Raw genomic sequence first — 22,612 nt, forward strand, 5'->3', positions numbered from 1 at the left:
CGCTAGTCTTAACCGTTGAAAGTGTGCCGTGGCAAACTCCCCCGTAATTCTCAATAAGGACAATGTAATAAACGGCAGCCTTTAGAATTGCCGCCAAGGATGTGGCAGGGGAGTGGGGGCGTGTGCAACCAGCGTAAGTGCTGCATTCGTAACAACGGGAAGCATCCGCGCCACCAGAGTCTTTACTGGATGGTCAAGGTAGCGTGCCTATAGCTGTGTCGCAGCAGAAGAAGGCAAATTTTCCAAACACTCCTTGGCCAGCAAAATCATATTTTACGGGGTTTCTACGTCGCTTGCCTCTCGATGATGACCAAATCATACCCGATCCAAGTGACGTGGAGTCCCTAATTGAGGTTCATAAAACATACAGTCAGTGGCGTTGAATGGTGCGACCGTGAACCGAGTGGAGACATGCGCGGGCTTGCATCGGGAGGGTGGGAAATGTGGTTGGCTGGGTAAATGGCCGTCAGCAGACAAGCGTAGCTTGTGGATAGGCGAGGGTTGGGATGCTTTTAGTCATTGAGTTGGAAGCCATGGATGTTGTCGAACAAATGCGATTACGCAGATGAACTTTGAGTGCTTTTCATATTATAATGAAACCGCATGCAGTGTAATAAAAATAAGGAAAATAATCATAACTTGTAATTGTCCAGGACATTATTAATAATATAAGGTTTTAAACAGTTGAATAATATTTTAAACTCATTTTTAACTGATAATATTCTAAACTAAAAAGGAAGCTTCTGTAGCGGGCGTCCCTACTTCGTTTATTTAACGTTAATTTAAAGTCTGACAAAGCCTAGTACTTTACAAGGCCTGCCAAAACCCGCCCATGGGAGCCCGCGCCGGCCCAAATAGGTGGGTCGGGGGGCCCGTGGGTAAACTGTGATATTTGTGGGGGGGCCCGGCCCGGCCCAAATTTGAACGCGGGTTTTTTTGCGGCCCGCGGGCCCCCGTGAAAAACCCCGTAAATACGTAAATATTTTAAAATTTGAATTTATAAAATTTGAGACGGAATTAAAATAATCTAGAGAAACGTTATATTTAAAAATTATAAAAAGAAATTATTTAAAGGTTTAATTATTGTTTTTCGCTAGTATTAATTAATTTACCAATTTAAACAAGATTTAAATAAAAGTGTAATAAATATAATATAAAATAATAAAAATTCCAATATAATTATTATTATTATTATTATTGCGGCCCGCGGGCCCCCGTGAAAAACCCCGTAAATACGTAAATATTTTAAAATTTGAATTTATAAAATTTGAGACGGAATTAAAATAATCTAGAGAAACGTTATATTTAAAAATTATAAAAAGAAATTATTTAAAGGTTTAATTATTGTTTTTCGCTAGTATTAATTAATTTACCAATTTAAACAAGATTTAAATAAAAGTGTAATAAATATAATATAAAATAATAAAAATTCCAATATAATTATTATTATTATTATTATTATATCACGGAATAATAATTGAATAAATTTCGTATTTAATAAATATTTATTTTATTTTATTTTATTAAACGCATAAAAAATATAATAAAATTTCTATTATTTAATAATATATTGCCCCGTATTCGTTTTAATATTTTGGTAAAAATTCTTGTAAAAGTTTGATACTATTTTAATTCGGATGAAAATATTATTAAGGGGAATTTTAAAAATATTGTTCTTATCCAAATTAAAATTATTAAATAATTTATCCGAATGGTAAATATAATTATTAAATTTTACGGATTTAAATAATTATTTTCCATAATAATAGATTTAATATAAATTAATTGGGCTTTTTTTCAACTAATATTAAAGTAATAATAATGTAATTATTAATGATAAATTGATTTAAAATATAATAATTAAAATAAATAAAATTATATAAGTATAATTATAATAAGAAGAGTAATTTAAACGAATTTTAAAACTTGATTATTAATATAATTAATTATTTAAATATATTATTATCGTTTTTTACATATAAATATATATATAAGTTATATATTTTCTTAAACAAGTTAATTAATAATATATTTAAGCTTTTTTCATAAAGTTTATACCCGGTTAAATAAATTCTTTTTTAAAATAAAAATCAAAACTGTCTTAATTTTTAATATAACTCGGTTAAACGCTTAATTTATTTAACCATTTAATTTTCCACATATTAATTTATATACTTTATATAATACCCTAAATAATTACGGTAAAACCTTTTACCCATTAAGCGGATTAAAACAACGGCCAAAATAAAACTTTTTACTGTTTTACGTTAATTTAAATTAATATATTATCCTGTTTAAAAATATGTTTAAATTTATTATTAAAGCTTTTATTAAAAATTGATAAAACCTTAATATATGGTATTAATTATTTTACCGATTAACTTATCCCTGTAAATAGTTTTTAACTTTAAAATTTGAAATTTATTTTGCAAGTTTCTTAAGAAGATAATTTATTAGTTAATAGTTAAAAATATCTTCCCCCCTCGGGGGATATTTATTAATATTTGGGCAATAAAATTTAAAACCATTATTTTATATCGTTTGGTAAATTTTTGTAACGAATGAATTTTTATCGACTATTTTAAACTTTTATTAATAATATTAAATTTCTTTCTTTAATAAAATGTAAAACTTTTTAAAGAGGTTAGGAGGTAGCTTTAAGGCTTTAAAATTGGAAATCACTTATAGGAATAAATTAAACCGTAAAATGGTAAATAATCGTCTGTTAGCGGATAACAAAGATTGGCATTATATATATAGTTAATTCCTTAATTAATTATTAATTATTATAATCGATAATTCGTATTAATATGTAAAATCTTGAAATTGGATACGTGTACCAATTTCATGGCGTGATATCTTCGATCCGGATTACCAGAAGTGCGGGGTAGAATCACGTGACTAGTTTTGGCCACGCAGGCCTGGTTAAACCGTTTATTTAAATCACTTATTACATTTATAAGAAAATGCAATAATAACGGGAATCGAACTTATATATTTTATATATTTATTATATTTAATGCTATAAGAATTATACCACCAAACTATATTATTTATTTGTCTTATTTCCTTTGTATAAAAAAGCCGTAATATTTTCAACTTTATATGTGCATGCGTTTTATTTATTTTATTCGTTTGTTTATTTAATTTATTTATTTCGTTGCACGGTAGCCTTATAAAATCGGCTCCTATTAATAAATTATGCAATTATATTTTCGGAAATTAAAATCGCTAACTTTATCGTATTTCCCAATATTATTTTTATGACCGTCGACGATTTCTTTTAATAATAAGGTCGATGTTAACGAAAATAAAAACAAAAACTAGACCGGGCGGGCCTGAAGTGGTCAGGGCCCTGAAGTGGTCATCTCTCTTTTGCTCTTATAACCTTTATAACAATCCAACCAAATGCCCGATACAGGCCAAATTTGGTACGTATATAAAACCAAAAAGCCGCTTTTCAATGGTATAATATATATATTTGTAACGTTAATAATAATCGAAATATTAAAAATAATATATATTTGTTATTTTTATTGTTTAAAATTCGAATTTAAATATAATAAATATACGGTAAAATCCATTAAATAAATTAAGATTTAAATAATATTTAGAATTTTAGTTTGGATGTATAATATATTCGGTTAATTTTATACGATTTTTTAAAGTAAAAACCATAAAAACGCATATTAAATTAAAATTTAATTTATAATATTTTTGATTAATAAATAAAAAAATAAAAAATTTTAACTGGTAATAAAAAAATAAAAACAAAATCACGAATTTTTTTGAATTTGTATTTAAAATTTTTTATATTTAAATATTTTTTTTAAAAAATCCCCATAATAAAGTTTTACTAGTAAAATCTTTAAATAAATATTTAAAAATAAAAAGTTTTATAATTAAAGCCAAAAAAATTCGTAATTTTGTTTTTATTTTTTTATTATTAGTACGATTTTTTTATTTTTTTATTTATTAACCAAAAATATTATAAATTAAATTTTAATTTAATATACGTTTTTATGGTTTTTACTTTAAAAAATCGTATAAAATTAACCGAATATATTATACATCCAAACTAAAATTCTAAATATTATTTAAATCTTAATTTATTTAATGGATTCTACCGTATATTTATTATATTTAAATTCGAATTTTAAACAATAAAAATAACAAATATATATTATTTTTAATATTTCGATTATTATTAACGTTACAAATATATATATTATACCATTGAAAAGCGGCTTTTTGGTTTTATATACGTACCAAATTTGGCCTGTATCGGGCATTTGGTTGGATTGTTATAAAGGTTATAAGAGCAAAAGAGAGATGACCACTTCAGGGCCCTGACCACTTCAGGCCCGCCCGGTCTAGTACCCAATTCGGGTCAAGCTCGAAAACCTGCGGGCCCCCGTTAACCCGCCAAAAAAACCTACGGGTCATTATGGGCCCCCATTTTATACCCACGGGCCAATGGGCCGGGCCGGGGCCCCCAGCTTTTCGGGCTTTGGCAGGCCTTAATCCTTTGACATTATACATTGTTATTTATATATTATTATTTTATACGTAATAATTGTTACTCCTGCACTCCATATTACAACAGTACCCTCGTTACTAAATTTTATCCAGCAACCTTGGCTGGAGTGTTAACAAACTTTATAACTTTTACTTAGTTTATTCATATTGCCTGCATTAATAAGTTTTCGTAATACTGCGCACAATCCGCTGCCATCGGCAGAAATATTACAATAAAATGACTGTATTTTCATGTATAATAACTGAGCTATTTGGAATCATTTACAAAATCTCTGCTACGTCTTCCGAGACATGTGGTTATACACGTCATCTACTCACTCGCATGTCTGCCCCTGAACCAATACTCCAGGAATTTATCATCCCAGCCGATATTAACAATCCAAGCGCCAGGCATAAAACCAAACACACCGATACTTATCAACAACCGATGCCAATCTTCTTGGAGACGGAGCAACAATCAGCATTGCATTCTAAGAGTGAAACACTGTTTTGGTCGCAGAAGTGACCACTCTCAGTGTACCATCTACTCCCCAATTCACACCTCCTTGTGCCCAGCTTACTAGCACAGGCCTCAGCATCCTTCCAGCAGCAATCAGGTGTGCTTCCGCACTATCGATAGTAAAATGTAAGTTTGTTGAGCTATAACGAGGGGTATGAAAAAGCATTGGGGGGGGGNGGGGGTATTTACATAGGACTTTCCTTTCACAGAGCCTGTGAGGAGGAGGGTGACTAAAGCTGGAACAAAGAGCTTCATTGAAAACAAGTGGAATGTTAAGCTTTGGTGTCGTAATTGTAGCGATGAAAGGTAGCGATAATTGATAAGTATGGCGTTGGTTTAAATCGAAGTAGGACTATGAGGTGTAGCGCCTGGCTGTAAGTTTCAGGTAAGTATATTTGAATGATGAGGAGCTTTAACCTGATACAATCCAAAAAGGAGAACAAGTTATAAAGTGCGGCGCCTGGCTTATGTATTCCATCCCAAATTAATAGAACATTAAAGGTTAACTTTTTAAACTACAAATTTATCTACCTAGAATATTATCCCATTTCGGCTAAGCCATAGTACTTACTAAGTCGGGGACAAATTGAAATTGCTTGGCAGTAACAGAACTTGGTTCTGAAACAGCAGCGTTGATAAATAAGTAGATCGCAAGTTAGATTCGTACTCTAATATTATCCTCTGCAATTAGTGACCTCCTTGCAAATGAAATAAAATCACCATCTTACAACTTGAGTGTAGCCTCATGTAACGGTCTGGTATAACTGGGAGCAAAGCTTAAATGTTTCAGCTGATTGTACCCATATTTGATGGGACATGACAAAGCCGAACCACGTTGGCCTTCCTTTCTTTCTTCTTCTTTTCTATTTTCTCCTTATCGGGAATCTTGAGTCATTTCGTGCAGTTGTTCACTGTCTAGTGTCTCTCTGCTTCGTGATCCTGACTCCTGTTGCCAAGGCTAGTAAAAGTTTCCTAGTGTAAATTGTCAGGGTGATAACGTGACTGATCAGCGGGCGGCCATACCACCGGGCGACCCAATTTCTTCATTGCTAATTATACTGTTGAGAGAAATTGTGTGATTGCTGCGGTCGGTGAAACATATAACAAAGCAAATCGGTGTTCTAATATATGTTAAATAACTGACTTCCACTATCTGTGACATGAGACTTGGAGATTACTAGGTCCTAATGTTTGTCACTGTCAGGCATATATTAGAGAAGATCAGTGTATTGGGCACTTTCAACGAATATCTTAAACTAAGGAGAAGAGAGAAAAACCTCAACTGAAGACACGCTGGAAGAACACGTTTAGGACGTGATCTTCTCGCTGTCAAATCTTACTATGCAACCTCAAAGCGGCAAAAAAACCCGAATCTTGACCCAAATAAGTCACGTTACCAGACTAAGACTTGCCCAGGGCCCTTTGGCCGGGCTCCCCTGTTTCTCAAGGTTGATTTTTCATGAGTTAGCTTTCACGTCTGAATAACGCTGGCTTTCTTGGCAACTAAGCCTCAAAAATTAAAAATAGTTTTACGCAATGAAAAGTAGCGTGTTTCTAAGCTTAAATGTTTAGTAAAAGCATGTTTTTGCCGCCGAGAGGGACGAGGGGTAGACCACGAAAAGTGACTGAAACAAGTACCACATCAAGTTGAATCTGCGTCCGTGATAGAGACGTTCCTTGCAATTCCCGGCACCGCATTTTGAAGTGGTTGTTCCACTTTTCAATCACCATTGGCGCTCTCTCGCCAATATATGAAATTTATGTGTCATCCTCAAAAATTCAAAACGCCAAGGGGACAACTCAGGAAATCTCACACAGCTTAGCGTTTGTTCTTCAGTTTTTCAATGTCATTTATTAGCTTCTTTTTATAACAGTCGCACTGGTCAGAGACATGGGGTTTTACATAAGTATATCACCATATTCTTCAAGCCCAACGTATTTAAACGGCACCGAATAACGAGCTTTTAGTATTGTTTATCAAAGCCATAGCAAGTTCTTGACGAACGACCCTTTATTGTTTCAGAGATATTACTCCTTTTCCCCATTAGCTTTGTCCATTTCCTTCTATCAAGAAACAGAACCTGCATAGGCATTCAGAGAAAAATGCGCAGCGTTTATTTCGCTCTTCTCTTGGCTCCAACCGCCGTCCTTTCATATGAGATCACAATTAACCCTGGAACCGGAGAGCTATGCTGCGACCACGGCACACCAGACGATTCTAAAACCTGCAAAGGTTTAGGTTTGAACTCTTACTGTGTAAGTTTGTAAAAAAATATAACAGCGAGGGGCGAAGGAAAAAAAATTAACCACTCTTTTCCGCAGTGTTCCCAAGCTCGGAATAACAACCGCGGGGGATGTGATCCCCCCAGAATAGAAATCTTCAACGTCGGGCGCACTGTCACGTCTTATGTTTCGGGAGGCACTTGTAAAAGGACCGACTCGGAAAAGAATGTGTATAATGCATTCATTGGGTGCGCAAAGTGATTTGGGTTTCAAATCGGCAAATTGCATAGTCTGCACGGGCATATGCAGCGGCACTTGTCTTACGCGATAGGTGTTGTGGAGTGGCACGCCTGGGCGACTGCCAACCGTGACAAGGAGCTAGGCTAAGCCTGTTATTGTTCGCTTAGGCGCTTGTACGCGATTGGCATTGCGTGCCTGTCTGTCTCTTTTACGCTTAGCTTTCAATTTTCGAATATAATCACGCCTTAGTCTCAATACTCAGACTAAACCCGCGTAAAAATCGCGCCCGTTTTAATTTGAGGATATTTTGTCGATTATCGTCGCATGTGACAAAGGCTACACTGTATACGCACTGTGCACGTATTATATACGCATAAAATAATATAATTAAAAAATTGTGTATTTTTTATTTACGAATATTTACGTTAATAAAAGTGGTTAAAATATAATGTAAATAACGTTATAAAACCCTCTTTCCGGGCTTTTTAATATATATTGTTTTATATTAATATATAAAAAATAGTTTGTTCAATTCATAATTGTAATTTTTATAATATGTAACGTTGCGTACCCCCTGTTCGGCACCCCCCCTGTTCGGCACCCAAAAATAACAACACTTTTATTTTTATCCTCCAACTTCTATTATAAATATCTCGATGAATCTTTCACTTTTGGATTTACTTTTTTCTAATCTTGATTCTCCATTTTCCAATGAAGCAATATACTGAAAAACAGCTTATATCTGCAATTAACGACGTCAATAATGGCAATCCAATTGCAAAAACCTCCCGAAAATGGGGAATACCTAGGTCTACACTTCAAAGTCGACTTAAAGGTTCTCAAGCTTATAAAAAAGCACAAAACCCTTTTCAAAAGCTTTCTACGGAACAGGAAAAGCATTTGGCTGATTGGGTACTTACCCAAACAGCTTTAGGGCTTCCGCCAACGCATCAAGAATTACGCTTTTTTGCCGAACGAATTCTTCAAGCCGCCGGAGAGACAAAAGGCCTTGGAAAACGTTGGATAACTCGTTTTTTGGCTCGTTATCCAATCCTTAAGACCCAAAGGCCCCGTCGAATAGATAACGCCCGGGTTAATGGCGCTACTACGGAGGTAATTAAATCTTGGTGGCTTTATATTACGAACCCGGTTATTAACGCTATTAAACCGGAAAACCGTTGGAATATGGACGAAACCGGTATAATGGAAGGTAAAGGATCTAACGGCCTGGTATTAGGGCTTAACGGGATCCGGCCGTTGCAACGGAAAGAGCCCGGAACGCGGGGTTGGACGACTATAATCGAATGTATATCGGCTACGGGCGTTGCCCTCCCTCCCCTTGTTATATTTAAGGGAAAAAACGTACAACAACAATGGTTTCCGACGGATTTAAGCCTTTTCGATAATTGGAAATTTCACGCAACCGAAAACGGGTGGACAAATAACGAAACGGCTATCGAATGGTTAAAAAAAGTGTTTATTCCGTATACCCAACCTTTAACCCCTGAAAAGCGGTTATTAGTTTTGGATAGCCATGGATCACATATAACGGACGAATTTATGCTTCTTTGCTTGCAAAACAATATTCAACTCCTATATTTACCCCCTCATTCGTCACACGTTCTCCAACCATTGGATCTATCGGTTTTTGGGCCGTTAAAAGAAGCTTATCGACGTCAACTTGGATTTGTTAGCCAATTTTGCTGTTCAACAATTATTGGAAAACGAAATTTCCTACTTTGTTATCGAAAAGCCAGATTAAAAGCATTTATAGCAAAAACCATTCAATCTGGTTGGCGTACAACGGGGTTATGGCCGGTAAACTTGGTTAAACCACTTTTAAGCCCTTTTTTGTTAGAAAATAGCAATGCCAACGTTATAAAAGATAAAAACAACGGTTTGCAAAGGGATAAAACACCGGAAAGCCCAGCCCAAAAAATTAACGACCCGTCTTTACTTATTTGGAAAACCCCTAAAACGACCCGAGATGTCCGATTTCAACTGCAAAAACTTTCCCAATCCAACAAAACCAACGCTACTTCACGTCTTTTATTTGCAAAAGTCCAAAAAAGCTTCGAAGCTAAAGATACCCTTTTGGCTAGCGCCCAGCAAAAAATCAGCTTATTGGAAGCACAACTGGAGGCAATACGGCCGGTTAAAAGGAGGAGGGTGGTTCCGGATCCAAACGAGCTTTTGGTTAACAAACAGAACATTATTGGATTGCAGGAAAAGGATATAGAAAATTTGGAACCTTTAGCTGATGAAGAAGAGGTTAATGAACCGGAGAAGCGTGAAAACGATTGTATTTTTGTCCGTTGATAATTTTATATTTAAATCAGCTTATAAAAGTAGGCATTTCGTTGTTAGATTTTCAGGGTGCCGAACAGGGGGGGTGCCGAACAGGGGGTACGCAACGTTACAAGTTTCATTTTAAAAAGTTAAAATTTACTTAATATATATTACTTGAAGCATATATATAATCAACAAAATATTTTTAATTAAAATTGATAGAAAGTAAAAACGTTTAAAATGAATATAAAATAAAAAAAATTTTAAATATAAAAAACATTTTTTCTATCATCGATTAAATAAGAGAAGTACGTGTAATGGCCCGTTTGGCCATTCCCATAGCTTATTATTTAATTAATAAATTCAACGCATAAGTCCCTATTCCAGTAATCCACGTTGAATTTGCTCATAAGAATATTTAATAATATATTTTTTATAGATAAAATAACAAATTTAATTTTCTTTCGATTTTTGGTTATACAAATTTTAATAAAAGCTTATAATATAAAATTATTATAGTATTTTACACCATTTATTTTAAATCACAAGTTATTATTATCATTATATAAATATATATAAGAGTTATCATATTTGAATAAGGGATAAAATTTCAAAACAAATCTTTCAAAAACTAATATAATAAAATATCATGATTTTTATACCTATTCTATTTAATTAATTACCACAATGTTAAAAACATATAATCATTTTATCATATTACCCTTTACGTATACGGGCCGCGACAATGTTAATATTTTGTAATTCTTTTCGTTTGCGAGGAAATCGACAAGTTGTCCTTAGATTAGAACGAGCGCGATCTTTTTGGACAACTTGATTGGCCAAAAAGACATATGGCTAAAAGGTACATGGAGCGCTCGGTCCACCCTGCAACGCAGGCATATCTAGTCTGAACACCGAGACTAGATTACACCTTGAATAAGTAAGTGGGTAAATCTTGGTATTCCGTGTGGGGGTGGCAAAGGGCAATGGATGCGTGTGACAACAGAGCAGGTCGTCATGCATATTGCTGTCGAAGTTTATGCACGTAGTGGCGCCGCGGAATTTGCACGGGTTAATAATAGCTTCGTTATATTAATCATTCGCCAAACTAATTTCGGGGAGAACCAGAGTCTTTGTCCTTTCTTGCTCTTCAGGTCTACCCGCGAATCTCTCATAATCTCAAATCATAGTCCCAGAAGGCTCCCCAGTATTGAACATAGCTGCGGTCCTCAATGGGGACACATACACCGATAGTGGAGTAGATAATACTGAAGCCACTTGTCTAACACACAGCTCATTTTCGGGGCTTTTTGTTCTTGTTTTCTGCCTTTTGCCTTGCCGAAACGAGCATCCAGAACCCAATGATTCATACACTCAGGAAAAATGGAATGGCACCTGGATCCAAAGCCTGCCATATAAACGGCATGCCCTGGCTAAGCCCATCCTCATCGAACCTCCTCGCCTTGATCTCCTCGCTAATCCTCCCCATGGTTTCGACGTATTCCCGATTCGCGCGTCTGTATTGCGCCCCGTTGCCCAGCAGCAATTCGGGCGCGGCAAAGACGTACCTCAGCGTTCGGTTGTCGGGTACGACGTCTGGCCTGTTGAACCTTGCTAGCAACGTAACCTGCTGCAGTGACATTTGCACATTTGGCAGCCACTCGAGCAGATTTGCAGAAGTTGAATTTTTGGACGTCGGGACCGGCGAATACAAGGCGGCGGGGTGCATGGGCAGTACTCCAGATGCTGTTACCGGCTCGCCTTGGTTCAGCACGTGGTGCGCGCAGCCAGTTAGCCACGCCATGTGCGTCAGTATGTCAACGAGTCTTTTGCGGCTGTCGAGTGGGCCAGGCTCGAAGTCCTCGACCCCGGCTCGGCCGTTGGCTTCCGCCACCCACGCCTGCAGCTCTATGTCGTTGGCGATTTTATCATCGCTTTTGTAGGTCGAGTCCACAAAGCTGTGGACAAAGGTTCGAATAACATCCACCAGTCTGGAGCCGTCCTCGTAAAATGGAAAGTGTGCCAGTTCAGGCCCGTAGTCGGCTCCGACAAGCCCCCTAGCCCTCACATCGTTGTCCAGATAACCTGCTCGCCATCTTCCAGCGGTAGGGTATGCATCTCCGGTAAACTTGTAAACCTCTTCGCGTGGATAGGCGAAATTCTGCTCAAATAAACCCCCTTTGTTGAAAAGCACAGCCTCACCAATGGGCCGTATCGCGTAGGCCTGGAACATAAACCTCTCCATAAGGGCCAGGACCGGGTGGCGGTAGCTCATAGTGCGGAGTGCAGCGAGGTGGACAATTTCGGCCACGGCGTGTGGGTAGGCGATATGGAAAACCTGCCCGTGGAAGAGATCGTTGGCGTTGAACATAATCTTGGCCAGCAACCAGTCATTTTCCGCATCCAGCGGTGTGTAGATCAGGTCTGAGCCGACGTTGGTTTTGATAGCCAACGGCAGGAATTGGCTACTTCGTCCGTCGATGTAAAAGAGTCCCGTACAGGCCGCGGCGTAACGGCCTGGCATTTTGGTGAAGTTTTGTTGGTAGCTGTGGTCGGCGACGAAGAGACGCCCCGCGGCGTGGAGGGAATCTAGGGTCGTCTCGGTGAGTTGCAAGACTGTGGCCTCGTCGATTTCGAATGGCAAAGCGTCTTGAGTTGGGTGAAGTCGTTTGATGATATAGGGGTTGACGGAGAGGCGTTCCATGGAAAAGAGAAGATCCGAGGTGTAATTCTCCGACTGTCCGCGGGCGATACCTTGAGGCACAGAGCCCTTCCATTGGTCCTGGTAGAGGATTTTGAAATCTTCGAGGCTGTTCAGTCCACCGTTCTATATAGATAGACTGTATTAGCTATTAACTAAATGCAACATTTCCCAGCTTGCAAAACCTATAGCTACCAGTTTGATGTACTCCTCCACCTTGCCAGCATCAGAAAATGCACGGAGCGCCTGTAGCTCTGCCTCACCTCCCCACAGCGTTTGGTCGCGCTGAGAGATGAGGTTACCGAGCGGTCCACCCGGAAAGGGGGCAGTATTCCCGAGCAGTGAAGGCCCGTAAAGAAGGTCGGCCTGCTTCATTTCAATCTCGGCATGCCGGGTGAATGGATCTCTGTCGCCGCATGGTAGCGTGTAAATAATATGTCCGGTCGAATTGTAAGTCGGCACGGTGGCAGACGTGTTGTCAGCTCGTGCGGCAACAAGTTTGTAGGGGACAGCCACGGCAAGTGGCGCCAACCCCACGATCCAGATGAATGCGCGCATGGCTGCAAATGAGATTCTCAGATATGACACAAGGGAGTTGCATAAAAAAAAGACCCCCCCCCCCCCCCCCCCCCAGCTGTACGTCTTACAAGGGAAATTATGGGGATCTTTGCCAGATTTATACACAGCTTTCGCGTTCGGCCGGACGCCACACTACCAGGGTAGATCTCATCGATTACAGATATTACATTCTTCTGTGATCAGCCTCTCGAGACTAGCTAGTTGGATCTTTTAGTTGGATGGACAACCATTGGTTTGCTTTCGAACGGGCTAGAAGAGGGACGGCTCCCGACAGCCCCAGCCACATTTGTTGTTGAAGAAGGGTCGAGCGTACGAGCCAATTGGCAGCCAGCGCGCAACTAAACCACCCCTGTTGGACCTGCGGGCAACCGCGGTTGGCGCTCGAGCTCGATCCACTGTGCAACCAACATCTTGTTCATGTGTTAGGTTTGCATCTCGATATGACTGATTGATGATGATGGATGATTGGTGTCACCTGCGGCTGACGTGGTCATACTCGAACTGCCACGTTTGTTGCAACAAGTAAATCTGTTTAAAACCTCACATCGGATATTTCACTGACGGATAAACGCCCATGGTAAACCCCGTCATAAACGGGACTCAACATACAGAGTAACCTCAGCATGGACCGAAAACTTGGAAAGCAAAAGCAACAAACCTGGAATTCCTTCAAGCCACCAAAAGCCGCCACAAAAAAAAAGAAGGACACATGTGTGCGTCATTCAGCTTCGCTCCTGCACCTGAACCCACATGTTTTCGATGTGCATCAGGCCGTTGTAGTTGTGCATAACCCATGCCTTTTCAGGATTTTCCAAGGTCCAGTCGAAATTTCGAACAAGCTGTGTGAGATTTCATTAGCATGAATCATTCATTGTTCTTGCCGGAAAAGAAAAGCAGTTTCGACATACCTCAAAGACGACCTTGCCAAGCTCAAACATCGCCACCGACTTGCCCAAGCATTGCCACTTGCCATGCCCAAAAATCAAGTCATTCGTCTTGGTCATCGTGACCAGATTCGGACCTTTCTCCAGCCACCTCTCGGGCCGAAATGATTCTGCATCGTACCCGTAGATACCCTTGTCGAAGTGCATAGCGTACGCCGAGTACCCAACATCGGTGCCTCCCGGGATGAACACGTGCTCGCCATCCACCTCCCACGTCTCACCACCGGGAGGTATGTCCCTGGGGAAGATGCACGCCACCGGAAGCTTGACGCGCATGCCCTCCCGAATTACCGCCTGCAGATACGGCAGCGCATCGGCCTGGGTCTTGGAGATGACGTCCGGAGCTGGTGGCGCCTTGCCCTGGCGCACGGCATCGTCAACCTCCTCCCGCAGCTTTGCAAACACCCTCGGGCTCGTCAGCAACAGCAGCATGATGCCGCGGATCGCCGCGGACGTCGTGTCGCTCCCCGCGATGACCTGCTCCAGCACCTCACCCCGCAGCTCCTCGCCGCTCAACCCATGCCGGATGAAGCTGGCCAGCATGTCGCTGCGCTTATCCAAGTCGCCCTTGTCCACCCTCTTCTCGACGGCCTTGAACACGGTCCCCATCATCCTGCCGAACCCGTAGCTGTCCTCTGCGTTGGGGCCCAGCCTGCTGACGAGCGGCAGGTCGGTGAAGCGCCGCACCACCCAGCCCAGGGCGAGGATGGTGTTGGTGATGCGCAGGCCCGACGCCGCCGACTCCATGTAGCCGTTGACGTCTCGGTCGGCCGCCAGCATGCCGAACGCGGAGCCGAAACCGACGGTGCTGATGACGTCGAGCGTGAACATTGGGATCTTTTGCGCGAGGTCCATGCGCTTGGAGGGTTCGCCTGGGTTGGTGCAGTAGTTGCGGATCAGTGATAGGAGGGCGGAGACGTTGGCGTCGATGTCGGCTTCGAGAGTGGGGTTTTCTTTGCCGGCGTACTGTTTTTGATGTGATGTCAGCGGTCAGAGAATGGGTTTTTTTGTTGTGTGGAAAGTGGACTCTTGTCACTCACCCCCGAAGCCATTTGCTTGCGTCGTGCTTCGTGTTCCTGGTCGTTTGTCATGGTAAAGACATTGTCGACGCCGGGTTCAAGGCGGCAGCCTCTGTAGAACCACTCTGAGCGCGTGTATGGCGATCGCACGGCGTTTAGGCGGGCCCATAGCTCAGGGGAAGAGGTGATGAGGGAGTTGGGTCCGACTCGAACGAGAGTCCCTATTGGTATGCATGTCAGCTGATTGTGATTCTTCATTCGAAGCATACTCGTGGCTTTTATGGCGAGGAGAATACTTGCCGTGCTTGTTGCTCGCCGCCTGATACCACTTGTGGCATTCTCCACTCACGTAGGCCAGGCTGTGCGGGATGTTGCTGATGCCTGTGAATCGCGGGCCGGGGATGTGTGACAATCGTCGGTAGCTGACAATCGTCCAGACTGCGTAGGATGCAATTGCAAGTCCTACGATTGCCTGGACACTGAGAGACTTCAGAGCTTGATACAATGTATCCATTTTGTAACGGGTGGCAGTGAACTCGATGTATGTCGAATCTTTTTGGCTGCTTTACCCAGCTTCACTTGTGGAAATACATTTGCATGTGCGACGACTACTGATGAAGAACCGTTGAGAACCCCCTTATATATCCTCATCCATGTTGCATATCACCGGCCAGATACCTGCAGCTTGTCGTGCATGCATGTTTTGGTTTCAGACGCCTAATTGGACCTCCCAATTCGTTTGATTTCTCGGCGCTTACCTATCTCCATCTCTCGCATCCTTTCGCCGGCATGCCGGTTTTTCCTATTGGAAGACGGCAGCTATCGGGCATAGACTGATCTGCCATTGCGGGGTCGATGCATGACAGTACTACCCTTTCTTTTTCCTCTGCTTTTTGTTATTATTATTTTTTTTTGTCAGCATTCCAAATGTCAGAAAGGCCTGGAATCGGTCGGTTTTTAAGCTCCGTGCCGGTCCATGACGCCGCGTCAGGGTCAATGCGGCTGCCGAACTCTTAATCCGCTGAGGGGGGCGGCGTCGGTCGAATTCAATCTGTAGCACTAGTTTGGTCAATTACATGCGCGTATGACTTACTGGTCCAACTAAAAATAAATTGCGACTGTCCTATTTATTTATCATCATCGGTGATGTCATGTACAAGTCCAAGAGCTGATCCTGTCAGGGAGCCAGCCACTAATCGACTCGAGCTTCTCCTTGCGATGCCTCGAAGTCTCGGGGTATCCATAGCCCAGCCAAAACCTGTCGTCCAGTTTGCACTCGTACTGGTAAAAATACCATTGCACACACGATTTCCATTCCGTACAGGCCGCCTCGCACAGCTTTTCCGACTTCCACGATTGCATCCAGGATGAGCTGTCACGCACGTCCTTTGGTATCTCTGCCGTGAGGACCGATTGGGGCGTGAGATGGTGTCGCCTCGACATGTTGTCCCACCAAGGCTTACGTTTGGTGAGCGTCGGGGCGATGGCGTGTTTGTAGAAGTCACCATACGTGAGTGTTTTCTTCATTGATGTTGTCAGCACCTGTCCCGTCTCGTATACTCATCCACAAAATGCCGCATAAAATCGGAGCACATACCTCGAAATCCCACGACTTCTCCAGCTCGTAGTACATGGCGATATCACGACTGTGGACGTGATGCCATGAAAGCACAGGTTTGCACCAGTTCTCTTCCGAGAATTCATTCTTCCAGTGCGGCAACCCATTAAACCCCCAAGCACCCCCTTCCTTCCTATCATTCGTCACCTCGTCGCCGAGGTAGACCCCGTAGTCGTTGAGGACCTTGCCGAGCGCATAGTCACCAAACGACGACTCCTCCACAAACGAGGCGTACTTGGCGACCAGATCCCCACCCTTTCCAAACGACTGCTCCCACGCGCCGCGCGAGAGGGCAAACCCGGACCCGCCGTGGGCAAAGGTCACTCCCAGCATCTCACCAAGCCCGCCGAGGTAGTGGGGAAGTTTGTGGTCGTACCGGGACAGGTAGCGCAGCACGTTGGGGAGGAAGAGGTACGTATCATCCTCGGTGTACACGTACCAACGCGCGTGGGGAAAGTCCCGGCCGGCGCGCTGGATCAGCGGGAGGAATTTGAACTTGTCGAGCCGCCAGCCGCCCGAGGGGCCTTCGGTCGTGCTCACGTCGCCCGGCAGGCCTGTCTGTTCCAGGTAGTGGTTTGTGGCGTGCCAGTCGCGGATCTCGCGGTACGTTTCAAACGACGGAGACTGGAGGAGGGATTTTGGGAGAGAGGCGAGGACGTCGACGACGTGGTGGCGGCCGAGCCTGGCGTCGACGTCGGCGTAGATGACTGTGTTGTTTGGATTGATGCGCTCCGGCGCAAACGTCGTCGACAGGTGGATCGGGAGCCGCCTCCATAGCACGGTCCCGCCGGTCTTGAGGATCAGCACCACATCGTCGCTCGTCAGATTTTGTGTGATCCCAGAGCCGGATCCGGGCGTTTGGGCTTGTTGGCGGGTCGGATCTGTCGGGTAGTACTTCAGGGGCGCCTGCTTGGTGGCTGACGAGACATCATTGGACTTTAGCAACTGCGTAGCATTGAAATCTAAAACCCGCCACAAGAGACATAGTGTGAGGAAACAGATTATTGGCGGCACTATTCGGTTGTTTCGTCGAATATTTATCGCCATGTTGAAGGAAGTATACGCCGCTTAACCAAAAGTCGATCAGCTCGCGTTGCTACCTCGGGTACCCTGAAAATGATTCTAGCTGGATGGGAACTAGAGTGTGTAATACCCATTATGTTTTCTTTTTCTTTTTCTTTTTTTATCATCTCCTTTTCTCTTTTACTCTCCCTCGCCCAAGTCATGAATCCCCTCCTAGCCCACTTGTGGAAACCTTTTTGCAAATGAAATGGCTCCATTTCCTGTTTCTAATCCGAGTGGGTTAGTTTACGAGATTGTCAAGGTTCGAAAGTGAACGCGACGTCAGGTCCTGAATAATTCATTGACAGTATGCATATGCGGCCGGCCAACTTAGTTTTTTTTTCTTTTTCTTTTTCTTTTCTTTTTGGTTTTTTTGGGTCTTGTTCCAGGGTCCCTTAATCTCATGACATGACCGTCTTAGTTTGCCGATAGTGGGATGATCGGATCTGTGCCAACACCCCTGCAGGGTCGATGATGACGGGCCAAGTAGGGGCTAGTCGATTCATCCATCCACTTGCACGGAAACGTAGTAAGCTTAACAGCCGAGCCGGTAGTCACCAAATAGTTCACGCGGAAGGAAGACTTCGGAAAAGTGGGAGAGGATACCCATGCGTCGTGAAGGGGTCACTAGTCATGCAAGAGGGTTGGAGTATTGCAAACAAGGAGACAGAGAAACCTGGTTCCTATGAGGCAATTCCCCCCCGGTGCTGCCCCCCTGCGGCCCACTATCGATAGTTAATAACGGCTCTCCACATCCAAACCATACACAGCAGCCCCGCCACAGCCATACCCATCACCCTCTGCGCGGGCAGCAACTCCAGACGGGTCAGGGCCCATTTGGCGAGGAGAGCGCCCACGGTGCCTATCCACACAACCAAGAACCCAGACTTGTACCAGCGTTCGCCCAGCCCGTCCCTCTTGGCAAGCTCGCCGCTGGACCGCATCGAAGTTCCCCAAGTGTCTGCCGTCAGCGTCGCCAGGCCCCAGGCGTGCACGGCGGGTTGGGGCACGTTGTAGAAGATCATGCCGGGGATGATCCAGAGCACCGACGATAGGAGGGACTGCGAGTCGTCGGGGCTGCGGATGACGCCGTACAGCGCTTTGCCGCCGATGTGAAGGCAAACATCAGTCATGTTGAAGGCCAGGAGCTGTCGGTCCAGGAAGAGGTAGGCAAATGTTTGCGTGAAGATGGTCAGGAGGTTCAGCTCTCTTCGTAGTGCGGATAGGAAAAGGAATGGGTGCGACATGGAGTAGACTTTGATAGGGAGCAAGGTCTCGATGTGTTGGGCTCTTGCCCATCGAACCTGAAAAAATTTAGACTTGTCAGCTTACTCAAGCCAAAAGATAGTGTGCTAAGTGACAGGTGAACAAACGTACCTGCTGCTGTATCCAGCGCTCTAGCGTCGTCGGATTTTCAGTTTCAGTCATGATATCCCCAGCATAAATCACACGCCAACCTTGGCTCAGCAGCAGTGTAGTCAAGTGTCTGTCTTCGTTGACAATCTATCATCGCGCCCGATTCATGTTAGTAATCCTTTCGCCGCACAAAAAAATCAAACCTAAAATGACTCACCATTCGTTTGCCAAACACCTTTTGGTTGTACCACGACACCAAAATCGGGCGAATAGCAGATATTCGGAACGCAGAACTCGGTCCACTTTGGCAATCGTTCACTCCCACGGAGGCCGGCATCGCGTGGGTAAGGTACTGGTCACACCAGTAGACAGACGATGAAAGCTTGGTCACCAACGTCTCGTCTGCATTATGGATGGCCATTCCGGAGCTTGCACCACCGGCGCCTGGGTCGCTGGCCATGGTGCAGATGGTGCCCTGGACAGAGTCCTGCTTTACAAACGAATCCGAGTCCGACGTCCACAGGAAGCGCAGGCCATGCAGCTCGGCAATCACCATGGAGAAGACGAGACTCGTAAACATGATGCCCTTTTTGTGCAGGTGACGCTGGTGAATCAGGAGATGCTTGATGCTGCCATTCTCTTGCGTGAGCCTCTGCACGTGCTGTCGCGCAATGTCCATGCACCTGCTCATGGCAATGTCATTGATCTCTTCTTGGTCAACCTTGACCTGTCCCCATTTTCTGAGTTCGGCATATTTTTCCTCCAAGATTTTGCTGCTAACCTCTCCCAGTGGTTCGTCTATATGCAAAACGTAGGAGTGAGTAGGGTACATCTAAGGTAACCAAAATGTCAGCAACAAAGTTTGCGACGACGGGGATGTCAGCTCGAGTTTCTCTTCTTTTTTGTACCTTGCGAAAAACATCAATCATCTCCTCATCCTCGGCATCGTCGCCGTCTATGCCGACAACCATGAAGGCCCAACCATTCGCATTGTTGTAGCTCTCCAAGCACCTCCGCCACAATGTCGAATCCTCGCGCCATCCCACAATCATCGCAACGGCGTCACAGCTGAGCTGGGCAGCCGGAGCCGGGCCAAGCCCAATCTTTGATTCTTCTTGTGCCACATCGAGATGCTTTACACTGGCGGAATCTTCAGCTCTGGCAAGTGCTATCCTGCGGCCCTCGTTGGTGAAGCGGCAGTACTCGGCAAAAAAGACGCTGATCAGCAGGTCAACCAGGGCCGGATACTGCGTGTATACCCCGGCTGCTCGGTGCAGCAGGAACACGCAGATACAACCGATGATGTTCAACGCTTGCCTTGTTTTGGTCACGCGTGGAGGGTCCGTCCATACATCCATCTTCTTGTGTGGTGGAGGAACGAATGGGTAAAGCACAAACAACCTGATAGCTGCCTGAAAAGATTAAAGTATATCAAAATATATCTTGGAAAATAGCGGTCAACAAAAAGAATGGGAAATTGTTAGTAGTACAAGTCTCCATCTCCACGACTGAAAAAGGGAGACAATGGCATCGTCGTAGTCCTACAAAAAGTAGGTGTGCAATTTTATTGCAACCACCAAGGTGGGGGGTTGACCCTGTTGGGTTGCAATATTTTTGCACAGGTGCTATAATAAAAAATAACGATGATCTCAGGACCAACCGGGATGCGGATCGAGTCCACCCTTTACAAGGGCTTCGATCGTCTTGTATCCGCCAGCCAGCCCACTACACCAAACCAAAATATTGGTTGGTACCCGCTCGACCTGGCAAGACCCCCCTTCTTTTTGTTGTTTTGCAGAAAACTTTATCAAGACTTCCCGAGCCCGCATTGTGTTTATGCCCCTGGGATGCAGAAAAGATCGGCTGTGGATACCCTAAGATTTCTGACGTGGCATGCCATGCCTGCACTTGGAATCGGCGCAACTTCAGAGCCGAAGACCGGGAAAGCGCGCAGGTTCAAGAGGGGTGACTGGTATGCATGGTTACTACAGTATTATTATATACAACAGAAGCTATTCTATTCTATTCTATTTTTAATAGCTCTCATCGCGCGCGTCGATCATCCCTTGTTTGATCCCCTCCGCAACAATTTGCCATGTAGCTACCGCATAATTGCTATCCATGGCTAGGACGTACGGCACGTTTACCCCATTATAGCCCGGGGGAGGATCGACCGAGTTAAAAATCTTGTGCAGAAACACCGTATCGCTGAAATCGTACACCCACGTGGGGGTTGCCCCGGCCCTGTTTGCCGCCAGTTTGGTTTCCCAAAGCGCATCTGCGTTGATCTTGACCGACTCTTCTAGACCTTTGATCTCTGGCGGGGGCACAGAATCCCCTGGATGCCGGGCCAAGAGTTGATTCACGCTCTCCTGCTCCCACGAGAAGGGTGAAAAGGCCTTGAAGTCCATGATCAACACCTCCCCCGGCACTGCCGCTAGCGTGTTCGCCACGCGCGTCAGCAGCTCTACGCTGTGGGTGATCCAGCCACCGTCAAAGACGCGCAGGCTCTCCCGGTGGAGGGTGCGCACGACGGCCGAGTCGGGCGTGGCGAGTATGATGCCGTTGTTGACAAAGGCGTCAAACTGGCGGCCGACCACTGCGCGAAACCCCGCATTCCGCAGGTTCGCCAGCGGCTTCAAGACCACCACGTCCCAGTCCAGGTAGACGCCGCCGAGGCGCTGCAACTGCTCCAACCGCACAAAGTCCGACCTGTGCTCGACGGCGGCGATCTCCCGTCCGTTGGCATGGGTGGGCGCCGTCACGCGGTTCAGTTTCACGACGGTGGGGAACGAATTCAGGACCCTTCTCGTCCAGGATGAGCCGTGAGCCGAGGCTGTTGCAACTTCCTCTTCTGAGAAGTCGTGGTGGATGTAGATGGCGGTGGGTTTGGTGTGGAGATGGGCGGCATAGAGAGCTAGGAAGGATTCGAACGTGAAGTGGAGCGAAGACCCCTGGTCTTTTTTTAGCTGGACAAAGTGCACGATAGGGGGTATGGCTGCGTCGACATGTTTGTCGTTGTCCGCAGAGGAGGTGGTCAATTGTGGCTGGAACGAATGTACCGGCACTGCTGGGATGTTTGAGCGAAGATAAATCAGAGACAAGCTGATGATGAGGAGAGCAAAGACTGGTAGGTAGACAAGGCGGCCGAAGCCAGGACGACTATTGGTGCAAATCATGTCGAAGTTGCATTTGTGCTCGTGGCTTGAGGGCTGTATTGTGGAAAGAGGTGCTTGTGGATTAAAGAGCAGGCGAGGAAAACAAAACAACAGAAATTTCAACTGACGCCTGTAGTGGGTAATAATTACAGCGCTAATCAGGCCTTGGCCACCCACCGTATCAAAATTTGACTGTCAGACCCAGTGTTATGTCCAATATATCGGCTATCCACACTGGCTCACAGGTCGCCGACTCGTGCATTGTGGCTGTGGCCGAGTCACACACAGGACTTTGGAAGGGCAACCTGACTAACTTAGATAGGTAGGTAGGTATCTTAGTTAAGATACTATCAAGCAAGATGTTGCCGACAGTGCCACTATGTTA

The 22,612-nt window shown here is 44.0% G+C and overlaps 6 protein-coding genes across 6 annotated transcripts; 1 reads left to right on the forward strand and 5 right to left on the reverse strand.

Moving 5' to 3' along the window:
• Positions 1–7,141: 7,141 nt before the first annotated feature.
• Positions 7,142–7,522, forward strand: PgNI_00130 (uncharacterized protein; the record flags this gene model as incomplete). The annotated part of the gene is made up of 2 exons (XM_031120213.1): positions 7,142–7,294; positions 7,361–7,522. The coding sequence occupies 2 exons, from the start codon at positions 7,142–7,144 to the stop codon at positions 7,520–7,522; spliced, it is 315 nt and encodes a 104-aa protein (XP_030986165.1).
• A 3,634-nt stretch (positions 7,523–11,156) lies between these two features.
• Positions 11,157–13,049, reverse strand: PgNI_00131 (uncharacterized protein; the record flags this gene model as incomplete). The annotated part of the gene is made up of 2 exons (XM_031120214.1): positions 11,157–12,617; positions 12,687–13,049. 2 exons carry the CDS (start codon positions 13,047–13,049, stop codon positions 11,157–11,159), a joined length of 1,824 nt encoding a protein of 607 aa, XP_030986164.1.
• A 743-nt stretch (positions 13,050–13,792) lies between these two features.
• Positions 13,793–15,547, reverse strand: PgNI_00132 (uncharacterized protein; the record flags this gene model as incomplete). Its single annotated transcript, XM_031120215.1, has 4 exons — positions 13,793–13,909; positions 13,979–14,980; positions 15,055–15,273; positions 15,383–15,547. 4 exons carry the CDS (start codon positions 15,545–15,547, stop codon positions 13,793–13,795), a joined length of 1,503 nt encoding a protein of 500 aa, XP_030986163.1.
• Positions 15,548–16,182: 635 nt separating this feature from the next.
• On the reverse strand, positions 16,183–17,698 carry PgNI_00133 (uncharacterized protein; the record flags this gene model as incomplete). The annotated part of the gene is made up of 2 exons (XM_031120216.1): positions 16,183–16,554; positions 16,631–17,698. The coding sequence occupies 2 exons, from the start codon at positions 17,696–17,698 to the stop codon at positions 16,183–16,185; spliced, it is 1,440 nt and encodes a 479-aa protein (XP_030986162.1).
• Positions 17,699–18,381: 683 nt separating this feature from the next.
• On the reverse strand, positions 18,382–20,427 carry PgNI_00134 (uncharacterized protein; the record flags this gene model as incomplete). Its single annotated transcript, XM_031120217.1, has 4 exons — positions 18,382–19,017; positions 19,091–19,216; positions 19,287–19,901; positions 19,978–20,427. The coding sequence occupies 4 exons, from the start codon at positions 20,425–20,427 to the stop codon at positions 18,439–18,441; spliced, it is 1,770 nt and encodes a 589-aa protein (XP_030986161.1). The 3' UTR covers positions 18,382–18,438.
• A 675-nt stretch (positions 20,428–21,102) lies between these two features.
• Positions 21,103–22,248, reverse strand: PgNI_00135 (uncharacterized protein; the record flags this gene model as incomplete). Its single annotated transcript, XM_031120218.1, has 1 exon — positions 21,103–22,248. The coding sequence occupies one exon, from the start codon at positions 22,246–22,248 to the stop codon at positions 21,103–21,105; it is 1,146 nt and encodes a 381-aa protein (XP_030986160.1).
• Positions 22,249–22,612: the final 364 nt, after the last annotated feature.

The sequence above is a fragment of the Pyricularia grisea genome, assembly GCF_004355905.1.
Source record: "Pyricularia grisea strain NI907 chromosome Unknown Pyricularia_grisea_NI907_Scaffold_1, whole genome shotgun sequence".
In the NCBI taxonomy this organism is placed as follows: Eukaryota; Fungi; Ascomycota; class Sordariomycetes; order Magnaporthales; family Pyriculariaceae; genus Pyricularia; species Pyricularia grisea.